Raw genomic sequence first — 11,728 nt, forward strand, 5'->3', positions numbered from 1 at the left:
AAAACTTTTGTAAGAATGTTTGCATAAAGGAATGGAAATGAAAACTTTTTTTGAATTCGTTAAGTGACAAAATGCTCGACAGATTAATCGATGATTAAAATCTTTATTTTCAGCCCAAAATAATAAATTGAGTATTTTTAAAATTTGATTATGGTGCTGTTTATTTATTTTTTTCCCCACATTTTATGTCAAATGTTCCATTTTCACCACTCACTACTTAACAGTTTACTTTTGTTCTGAATGATAAGCACATCTTCACAACAATTTCAATTGTGCTACATTTCCATTTGTTTTCCCTAACGGCATGAAGAAAGTATCTATTTATCTACTGTAGATATTTTATTTTTTTTAGGCGATTTAAATCCGTTACAAACGATACGAAAGCTCAAAGGCGCCCCGCTATGGTGTCCAGTCCATTCTCCTCTCTAGCCAATTAAAAGCTGGCCTGCGCCGAGGAGGGGTCGTCAAGTGTTTGCGGGGAGAAGGTTTCAGTGGAAACGGGCGCACATGGCAACGCGGCATCCCGTCCAGCCTGACGAGAGCGGCGCCGAGCTCAGCAGGGGGTTGTAAACATTTACACTAAGAGCCTGTCCAGTGCACATGCTCGTCGCTTGCCAGCCACCTCGGTATCGAATGTTGTGTTGCATATTTTGTCATTCAGGCCTGTCCCGAAAATTGTAGGAATCACACCATCAATTTACCAAGGAGCCATCCAAAAACGTGACAAGAGGCTTATGCTTAGCGGAGGAAATAGAGCTAAACATTGTTCAAACACCCCGAGACCCACATGGTAAGGGAGCGTTCGGCGGCGAGCTGCGATGCACCCCGCTGTGAACTGGGAAAGTGATGTTGGTGGGCTCGCGTCTCCGCGAGGGCCGCGGCGTTCCCGGGCCCTCCCTGTTTGAAGCCTTATTGAAGTCTGTTGCCTGTAGCCGTGTGCCAACTGCAAGGCTTCCTCAAAAGGCAAATGAAATGAATGTGCTATATAGTGCGCCCGATTCCCTCGAGTGTTAGAAAGGTGTGATTCAAATCATTTGTTATTATAGATGCCCCCTAAAGTCACTGAGAATTAGTTTTAAGGTGCTTTGTGACGCTAAGTAAATGTTCTATTATTATATTACGAGTTGGGTAAAAGGGAAAACAAGTGTGGTAGCTTAAGAAGCATTTTTAAGAATGTTTTTGTTATCTTTTAATGCTACTGCTTCATTTTTTGCTTTTTTTTTTTTTGTGAAAGTTAAAGGGAGTGCAAGCACGACATCTAACATGCAATAAATTGAGATTTTTCTGCATGGAACAAGCAAAAGCATCTTTGGGATCCATCCTTTATTGTTTGAAAACTCTTCTTTTGCAATACAGTCTTTTTCTTATTACACGTGAGATCTGATGGCCGATGTACAATGACGTCACACGCGGTTCCTTTCTACATTTTCTACCAGAAGGTTTGTGCATGATCATTGACGTAATAATAATCACGGCAGCTCCGTTGCTTCCCGAAACGATTCTGCTTTTTTTTTTGCTTTTTTTTTTTTGGTTGACTGTTTCTTTTTTTTTTTTTTTTTCTCAAAGTGCATTTTCAGGATTGCAAAGGTGACTTGTTTGCCCCCCCCCCACTCAGCTCAGCGTTAATAATGTACACGTCAGTATTCACAAGAGGGCCTGACTGCTTTGCTGTGAGGAACAACTACATTTTTGCCACTACGACACTTATCTGGATAAGTCAAATCAAAGAAAACATATCAATATGCATGCCATGAACATTCCTCCATACACATTTAGAATCATAATAAATGTAATGTATATATTTCTTTCTTTCTTTTAATTATTTTAGTCATGACAGTATTTTCCACAAATGCTGAGAACTAATGCCGCCGCATACATTTTGTTCTGTTTTTACACGTGGGTCATGTGACTTGATGCCACAGTGGATAGGGCCACGCCCTAATTCTTCTGTTAATAGCATTTGGTCCACAAACCCAAATTTAACTTGAAAATAAAACAAACAAAAAAAAAAAGAACTGGGAGCAGGTGGAGCTTTCGGACTTCAAAATTGCATGATGCTGACATTTTTTTTTTTTTTTTTTTTAAAAGTTCTTTCAAGTGAAATGTTATCGTCTTCTGGGTGCGGGACTGATGTCTACATTTTCTGACACGGTTACTATACTCTTCTGTTCCACGGAACAGCTTTGACTCTGTAGAACTTTGTTCCAAGAGGAACCTTGAACCTGTTCTGGGCCTGGTAAAAGAAGACAGGAAGAGTTTTTGTGAGGCCTAACGCTCTCCCCAAAAAAACACGGTTGTGTTCGAAATCATGATATCCTTTTATTTATTGCCTATCTTATGTATCGGACTACCTTTTGCCATGAATACTGCACAAATAATAAAAATAAAAAAACATTTAAGATGAGTATATCTTATGGAAATAAATCAAACTGAGCACTTGATTTCCATTCGCATTATGATATGTCGCTCGACTTCATTTAAGGGTATTTTCGCACCCCCGGCTGATTAAACAATGCCCTGGAAATGGAAAAGCATTTTTCTGTCTGGGCACAAGGCGGCATGTGATTTTGATTTTCCAGACTACTTTCCAAGACGCATTGTGGAATATATAGGCACTCGAAAATTGCAAAGTCAGGATATAGCAGCTAGGGAGTGATTCCGAACACAGCCAAGAAACTAGAATTTCCACCTTAAACAGAGATAAATACCTTCTTAGCCTGGCAATACTCTTTCTCCATCACCTTTCCGAGCACCCACGGTCGCCTTGATGTTCCAGAGGCTACACAATCGTATCAAGCACACTTGTTAGACACATGTATTTCTTGAAAAAAAAAAAAAAGTAAGGACTGTTTCCAAAGCCCTGACTCTAACCCGGTTTGAGGTCCAACGCGGTAAGTGACTCCGAGTGCAGGAAGTAGAGCGTCGGGCCGACAGTGAAAAGCACGTAGTTGTCGTGTCTTTCGTCCAGGATGATGAGAACCAAATCGCCTACCTGGAAACTTAGGTGGGCAAACACAAAAAGGTATGAAGACAATTATGGAATCAATTGCATAATTCCGGTATGTTTGTTGAAAGCGTCAACTTTTGTGGATTTTTTATTTTTATTTTGTTCACTTACTCTCTGATGGCAATTTTTTCTGAATGTCGCGAGGACACAGAAGACATGCTTTGAGACATCTAAAAAGAAGAAAAAGCCATTTAAAAAAAATAAAACGTGTTTGAAAATGCTTCAGTTCAACTAAAAGCAACAAATTGTTTCGAGTCTTTGATACTACTGCCACCTAACGGAAAAGCTTGAGCATAGCAGCAAAGGTTGACTGACCAGTCTTTGGCTGAGCCGTTTGTTCTCTTCCTCCTTCATGTGTAAAGTCTGAAAGAAATCATTGATGATATTGATTAGACCACACAAATAAATGCGCCATTATTGCAAGTTGAAAGATGAGCAACTTTTGAGTGATTTTTCCATTTTCCAAACTGAACTGAACCATTTGGGTGGAACTGATGCTAATGCTAGGCTAATGTAAATAAATACCCTCTCAAGTAGGAGTATCCTCTGCTTTTCCTCAGACATCAGGATGTTGTCACTAAACACAAAAACAAATCGAAGCAAGGATATGCAGGCATCCGTGATGCTTCTTTCAGATGAGTTTCTATCTCAATGAGATGCTTACTGGACTGTCACCATGCTGGCCTCCACAGCTGAGTCGACATCCCCGTCGTCCTTTAAGGTGGCCACCGAGGCCAGTCTCTCGGCGTCGGCCACGACCACGGACGAGCACGCCCCGCCGACGTCGTGCGTGACAAAGATGGACGAGGAGGCCAGGGCGGTGCCGCGCAACCGGTTCAGCTCCTCTTCCAGGTGCTTCTTCTCCTGCATCACGCTGGCTCGGTCCTCAGAGAGCGTTTCTATCAGACCTACGAGCGCAAACCATCAAGTTTTTTCGTCCGTTGCTTTTTTACTGGACAACGTTGGAGGCGCTCACCTTTGTCCTTCTCCTGCTGCTGGGTGACGTTCTGCAACTTTTCTGTGAGCTCGTTGATGATTTGCTCCTTCTTCAGCCTCTCGCGAGTCAGAACAGTGTTGAAGTTTGTCTTATGAATGACACAATGCCATACGGTCAATATTCTTCGTCAAATAAGCAGAAGCAACCCAAGTTAGGGTAAGAATAGCACAAGTACAAACCTGTTGTTCGGCTATCAGGGAGGTCTTGAGGTTCTGGATCTCCTCGTTTTTCCTTCTCTCCAGGAGCTCCAGCTGGGTGTGCAGGGAGGTCTTCTCCTGCTGCAGAGCCGAGTCCAGAGAGAGAGGAGCGTCTGCGCGGCTCTCGGCGCGCAAGGGTAGCCCCGCGTCGCTGAAAAGCAGAAGGTGCAATTTTTAGACGCACTTGCAGAAAGTTGACCAAGTAGAAAATGTCAAAGGTTTGACTTTGTGGTGAATTTGTCAAAACACCTTATTTACCTCGATAACGACGGCCTGTTATGAAGCTCATCCTCAAGTTGTCGAATTCGGTCCGACAGCCTCTTTTGCATCTCCTCGTTTTGTAGCTGCAACACTTTCAAAGCTTCGACGGAGGCTTCATCCTCGAGCCTTTTACATAAAAGCTGGTTTTCGGCCTGCAAATTACTGCTCACGGTCCTCAACTCTCGCTCCAGTTCTTGGAAATTCCTAAACTGCACTTCCTTTTCTTCATTAGCAGCAGACAACTGCTGGTCCAACTCTTCCTTGAGGTTCTTCACTTGGTCTGTGTGGCTCCTGTCAGCATCCTGAGCCTTCTGCTGCAGGGCTGAGAATTCGCTTCGCAACAGAGCCATCTCCTTCTCGTGTCTCTCCACCAGCTCCGAGATGCAGTGATCCTTCTCAATCTTCAAGAGGCTCTTCACCTGGGCTCGGTCCAATTCGTACTCCTCATTTTTTACCTGGAGTTGTTGTTTAGTCTTTTCGAGCTCGTCGTTGAGTACTTGCGTCTGGGCCGCTACCTGGGAGCTCACCGCCTCGGCCTGCTGCATCTTGGTCTGCTCTAGGAGGAGCCTCGCCTCCTCCACTTCTGTCTCTTTGAGGGCCAACTCCATCTCCACTTTGCAACGCAGCTCTGCAAGCTCAGCATTGCGAGCCTCGAGATCTTTTATTTGAAGGTCCTTCTCTTTTAGGGCACTGTTATGCTGTTCTGTTGCCTCCTTTAGCTTGGCCATGTTGTCAGCAGCAAGCTGGTCCAAAGCCTCCTGATGCTCCTTGGTGACGTTACACAGCTCTGCCGTGTGTTTCACCTTCAATCTGTCCTCAAGCTCTGTCAAGTGCGCCTGTGCCTCAGCCTCCAGTTCCTGCCTAATCTTCTGCTGGCCAAGTTCGATCTGGAAATGCAGATCCTCCAGCTGACTTTGCAGAGAGTCCCTGCAAGCCAAGAGTTTCTGGTACTCGGCTTCTCGGTCGCTCATCAGCTGCTCAGACGTGTTGATCTTCTCTCTCAGATCGCTCTCCGTTTGGAGCCAAAGCGCCTTGTCGCCCTCCAGCTGGGTGAGTTCTTTTTCCTTGTGCTCCATCAACCTCTCCAGGTCCAGCATGGCTCGCTGCACATCTCGCACGATATTCTGGTTGACTCGGTTGTCCTCGGTTAGCGAGCGGACCTGCTTCTCATACGCCTGCCGAACGGCGATCATCTCGCTCCGATGCTGCTCTTTCAGCTCCAGCTCAAGCGCCTGGCAGATGTTGTCCACCGTATCGCGGACCTCTGAGCTCACACTCCTCAGGGCGAAGCCAAAGTCGTTTTGCTCTTTCGAGATCTGACTTCGCAGGCGACACAGGTCGTCCTTCACGCACCTCAGGTTGGAGTGGGACTCCTCGGCGGCCGATCGGTAGCTGTTGATGGCTTGATGGAGCTCGGCGATTCTCGAGTTCTCCCTCTCCAGGGTTGTGGTGTCCTGGATGCGCTTGTTATCAATGGCGTTGATGACGGATGAATACAAAGACTCCACCATCATTTCGGGGCTGGTCGGGTCACTGATGGGGTTCGGGGAGGTTAGGTTCCCCTCGATCACAAATTCATTGACGGCGGACATAAAGTCGGACTCTGGGCTCTCTGCCGGGGAATCGAGGTCGAGGGATCCGGGCTGCATGACGGCATCCATGTTGGGGTGGCCGATGGTCTCAAAATCAAAGGTCTGTGCGTCGATGCTGTCCGGAGAAAGGTCCTCTGAAGGGGCGGTAACGTGGAGCGGATGCGAGCTGGCTCCTCGCAGGCTGAGAGAGGCGGGAGCGTTGAAGGTCGTGGCCTGGCCACACGGGCTCGCTGCGGACTGAGGCGTTAAAGCGCTTGACCCGTGCGTGCTCTGGCTACATGACGCCTTCAAAGACAAAACACAGGGACCACAAATCGGATCAAAGGCACTTCAAAAATAAAATTGGTGATGTTTCGATTACCGCCACGCTGAATAATGCCACTTTGAAATACGAAAGTTACCCTTTGTTCGCTCAGCATATTCGTGATGGTTTCAGACATGTCGTCCAAACTCTGCGTAGCTTGGACCAGCTTATGGAGCTTCTCCGTGTGCTCTTTCAAGGGATCAAAGTCGCACATTGTCGGGACCCTACCGAGAAAACAGATTGAGATGAATTTTGAAATGAATTGAACATATATTATTATATATATTTTCACACCAAGGTTAACTGGTAAATAAATGCTTACATGAGGAAAGGCTGCACCTCCACAGGACAGCACGATTTCAAGTACTGCAAGTCATCGAGGGAGATGTCGGGAAGTTCATCGTCGAATCTTCGTGGTTTTCGTGTCTGTGAACAATCGAGAGCTGAGTGACCAAATCATCTTTCCGGCTCGAAATGCTCTTGTTCAAGAAACACAAAGCCTTACGCAAAATGATGTCGGAGGCCACGCGTCAAACCCTCGAAACAAGCGATTTCTCAGGAAAGACTTTCCTGAAAAAACAAAAGCAAGGTCATGATGTCGATGGATTGTGAGGTCGACAAGTAACAAAGGACAGCAGCGGTCTTTGCCCTTACTGAAGAGTTTCCCAAAGTTCTCCCTTTTGAACTTCTCTGCCTCGTACAGTTGTTTGCCATCTTTCACAAGTGCATAGGCCCACTGGGAAAAGAAAAGGCATTGGCAAATGTTCTCATCACAGCCGACGCAGCAAAAATAATGTGGTGAACATTACTAGGGACCTCTCTGTAGTGTCGCATAAACATTTTCCTCCGGACCACTTCCACCACCGCCAAGCAGTACATCTGCGGCACCGTACTGAGGGCCTCGACCACGCGCACCCGTTCTAGGAGCTCGGTGAGGAGTCTCAGTAGAGCTTGAAGCTTCTCGCCGTCCTGGTCTGCGTGGAGCATCACGTAGCAGCACCATCTGTTGCAAAGGTTAAGGCGACGGGTGGTAAAAAACGAGCACCGAGCCAACGGAAAGCACCAGGGGCATTTACTTGAGTCGGACTTGAAGGTTGTTTGCGAGCTCCTGTTTAGCAGTGGTGCACTTCTTTTTGATGTCCAGCAGCTTCCTGTGGTTGTTCAACATGATCATCAGCTGGTTGGTGTGACTCAGACACAAGTCGGGCAGAACCGAGGTGTCCTTCAGGTTTTCAGCCCGCTTCTGATTGGCTAAAAATCCCTGTAAGAGATCCATAGGAGCATTTATACCTATCTGACTGGCCCGCTGATTCATAAAAAAAAAAAAAAAGAACATCAACCATTGTGCTATTTAGAAGTTGACACTTGTTGTCATGAATCCACTCGACACACCTGAGCAAGTTCCTTTTGTTCATTGACCAGCTTCTTGCAGCTCGCAATCATCTGGTCCAGCGCGTACAAGCGGTCCTCCAGCCCCTTGATAGCTTTCATATTTTGATTATCCAATTTGGCGATGGTGTCGCGACAGTCTGCTAGGAAGGGTTGAATGATCCGCGGGTCAAGCTGTCGGCAAGAAGAATGCCAAGTTTTTCTTTTTTGAAGCCACATCTGTGATGCCCCCCCCCCCCCCCCCAAATAAAAAACAGCGGCTCACCCTGTTAATGGAATCGAAGCATTTCCTAACGACAGACTCGACGTCGTTAGGTCGATCCTGCACGTTGATCCAGTCCAACAGCGTGACATTGAATTGAGGCATGTTGCTAGACGCGGGGACGTCTTCGTCCGGCAACCCGGCTCGAAGCATTCCGCTGTCCCTCAATTGACTTGGGTCTCGCTCACCTTCGCTTTTGGATGTCTCGGTTGAACCTCGTAGCTTGAGGCCCCGCTGTGCATATTGCGCACATAGCACCGACTCAGTGGATTTTTCTCCTCCCGTCTCGTCTGAATCTTTCTCCGGGCTGGAGGCGGACTTCTTAGTGTGCTCTCGATGACTTTGTCTCGTCAAACATTCTAGCAGAGGTATCCTGGCCATCACGGAGACCGCCGTTCCCAGCCTGTCAAGTTGTTTTAAGATCCAGCAGTTAACTTCTTTTTACACTTGTATGACAGAAAACCCAACACAGTTAATTAAATATACAGTACTGCAGATATAAATACAAATATACAGTACAGAAATTCTGTGCTTGACTATCTTACTAACTTACTTTGTCAGTTTAAACTTAATTTCCTCCAGATCGTGCTGGTAGGTCGAGTAGGCCGTGTCAAATTTCACTAGTAGCTTCTGATAGGACAGCGTGCAATCATCCAGGTTGGCCATGATGGCGGCCCAGCCTTGGTGCTGGAGGTGTTCGTCATGAACCAAACGTTCACAGAACGAGCTAAGCTTGTTGGCAACTTCAAACATTTCCTGCGCGGGAAGCGGAGCACATCACGTCAGTCACAAATGCAGCGATTACCATTTAAAAAAAAAAAAAAAAAGGTGATGTCTAGAATAGTTCAGGATGTACTCCACGGTCAATTACCAGAGCGAGTTGTGTTCGAGAGGCAACGGTGTGAAAGACAGCTGGCATCAGCAGCGACTCTTCCACCTTCACCTGAATCTCACTCTCAATGGAGAAGGCGGTTTTGGGAATGATTGGATCCCGGTCGGACAAGATCATCTCCTTGTTGAACAGGAATATGGGGTTTGTTTCCTGGAGGCAAACGGCAACAAATTAGGAGTCAAAACAATGTATGAAGACGTTTTATTACTGTACCGGTACTCTGGAAGTGGGAAGTGCAGCCTTTTATTGTAGTTTCAACGTAATTTGAACACATTAGGACAAAGACGGATGGCTCCTTTGAGGATTTTAGAATTTGACTGCAGGTTGGATCGAACCAGTCTTATCTCAACAACTGTTGCGAAAATAAAATGAAAATCGACTTACAGTGCCAGCGCTGTAGCTGCAGACACGTCGCTCCGCAGCCATACATTCCCCTCCATTGACGACAAGGACTTGATGTTGAATTGCAATCTTATATTTCGCCTGGATGGCATGTTTAAGCTCCAGTACACTGAGAAAGAAAAAAAAAACACACACACGTTATAACTGTGTCAAAAATGGCTGGCACTTTAGGCTGCTTAGTGGCCGTTTCGCTTACGTTTGGACAGCGAGATCGGTGTCAAATGTCAGCGTACTGCCATTGTTAACTTGGAACACATACAACTTCATGTTGAATCGGCCGCTGGTCTCTGCACTGGTTCATTTAGTCTTTCAAGGCCAACCTGCAAAGAGCAAAAACCACACACCAAATGAAACACATCCTCTTAGTTGACAGTTTTCTATGTCATGAACAAAGGGAATAATTTATCGACAACATACATGCAACCAGCTTTCCTAGACATTGAGATCTATAACGAGGATTGGTTCAAAGAGGATTGCCCTTTGAAATGCCTTTATATCTTTTGACTACACCACTCTTACATGTTTTAAGTGCTTTTAAGATCACTTCATTATAAAATTGACTGACCCTATGACAACTGCATGTTCAAAATCTTGCGACTCATCTATTATTTTTGGAAGTGATAAAAGCAACTGGGATAGTAGTCTGGATAATTTACTACAAAAAACACCAATTGCATTTTAAATGCGAGATATTTAAACGCCACAAAAGGTTGTGTTTACACAACAGGTAATAATGTTTCTGAGGTATTCTTTTCCCCAAATTAAAGGCAAATACCATTGTAAATGGAAGACATTTATTTACCACGTTTATCTACAAGTAATTCGCTGCTGACGGCACAATTACGCACGACTCACCTTCAACTTTCGGTAACATTCTAAGGTTAAGAACACTAAAAATAAGACAAATCACCAGTCATTAATCTCGAGGCCCTTCAATTGGAGGGGGGGTCACACAAGGGACAACGGATTGTCATGTATTTTCCCCTTTTTGTTCGTGTGCGTAAAAAGCCTGCCTTTGTGGGTATGTAAATTCTCCAACAGTTAACTCCTGTTTTTTTCCATAACCGAAGAGTGGCATCGGTTAGCCAGAATGTAATGATACCCCTGCTAACTGCGCTAAGTAGCCATTAGCCAAACAGAGATACAGTCGATGAAAACATAACTGATGTTAAACGATAAAACAAGAGGACAATACCAGTCATATGTGTGCATTTGTATGTATATGACATTCCTCGATGGAATTAATGACCCAAAACGGAATGTCTTACCTCACTTTACCCGCATCTCCCGCTGTTGGTCTCCACCTTAGCTAAGGCGAGTGGGCTAGCTAACAAGCTAGCAAGCGAGCTCAGTCGCGTTACTTTGGCAAACATAGAGCTAACTTAGCACCACTAGCTCGAAGGCGCGGCTAGCCTCGGGTTGATGACAGTCATGGTGAGCGAGGACCAGTGATCGTGAGCAGCATTGTCGTTTTAAAAACACGTTTTATGGTTCTAATATTCAACCCTGGGTGGTGTAACAATCAACCACTGGGTTTAGCCGTTGTTCATACCGAAGAGCTAACTAGGCTAACAGCCTCGCTCGCTCTGTTTTGTTGTTGTCATCTCCTGTGGGCGGTTCGTATTGGCTCTTTGCATACGCGGGAGGGACAGGATTGCATATGAGTTTGACAAGCTTTTATAAGTGAGTGAAAATAAAAAGTTAACATGTACAATCAAAAAATGTTCAAGGAAAGTAAAGATAATGATCAGATAAATTCTAGATTTGATCTAGTGGTGATCAAGTATCATCTAGATTGGATACATTTTTCTATTTTACCAAAGAGCAAAAAGTCTACTTTTGTTTGTTTTTTGTAGAGATAAATGAATTCTTTATAAATGAATGTATATAAACAATGACTAGTATCCAAAACATCAGATTTCTTTTCTTTATCAGATACGTGCTTTGCTGCAGCACGAGGAGAGGTGTGGTTAAAGTGGCTTGCAGTGACGTCACATGAATAATTATAAACAGATTCGGTACTCATTTCATAATAAAACTAGAAAATGCAATTTCGAAACATTTAGAAGTAGTAGCAGGACAAATATATGCGAGGAATAAAATAGAAAAAAATATAATAAATAACCATTAGCCTTCACAAAAATAACTGTCATTATTTTGCACATTATTTTATTTTATGTTGACGTGATCTTTTTAGATAGATGGGGGTTGATCGTTCATTTAGCCAACATGGTCATGTGTCACATTAAGGCACTGGATTCTTGATTGCATTATTTATTTACACCACCAGACATAATTTCTGATTAGTCTACAAGTTACACAATAAAAGCGTCCATGTCTTACAGCACCTGCAATATTGCAATATTGTTATGAAATGATATTTTCATACCTAGTGCGTTTCGCCACATTTGGCCAGCAGAGGGCA

At 44.7% G+C, this 11,728-nt stretch overlaps 1 protein-coding gene across 1 annotated transcript; it reads right to left on the bottom strand.

The window, feature by feature from the left end:
* Positions 1-1,308: 1,308 nt before the first annotated feature.
* Positions 1,309-10,946, bottom strand: rb1cc1 (RB1-inducible coiled-coil 1). The gene is made up of 23 exons (XM_085930334.1): positions 10,572-10,946; positions 9,500-9,623; positions 9,286-9,412; positions 8,881-9,051; positions 8,563-8,765; positions 8,013-8,412; positions 7,751-7,921; positions 7,435-7,619; positions 7,175-7,361; positions 7,013-7,094; positions 6,864-6,928; positions 6,681-6,784; positions 6,456-6,582; positions 4,460-6,339; positions 4,184-4,352; positions 3,984-4,092; positions 3,672-3,915; positions 3,533-3,584; positions 3,323-3,370; positions 3,119-3,177; positions 2,872-2,999; positions 2,709-2,779; positions 1,309-2,233 (listed from the first exon to the last, which is right to left on the bottom strand). The coding sequence occupies exons 2-23, from the start codon at positions 9,568-9,570 to the stop codon at positions 2,156-2,158; spliced, it is 4,731 nt and encodes a 1,576-aa protein (XP_085786460.1). The 5' UTR covers positions 9,571-9,623; positions 10,572-10,946; the 3' UTR covers positions 1,309-2,155.
* Between the last annotated feature and the right edge of the window lie 782 nt (positions 10,947-11,728).

Source organism: Syngnathus leptorhynchus, chromosome 14 (genome assembly GCF_054491065.1).
Source record: "Syngnathus leptorhynchus isolate UIUO chromosome 14, UIUO_Slep, whole genome shotgun sequence".
NCBI classification, from domain to species: Eukaryota; Metazoa; Chordata; class Actinopteri; order Syngnathiformes; family Syngnathidae; genus Syngnathus; species Syngnathus leptorhynchus.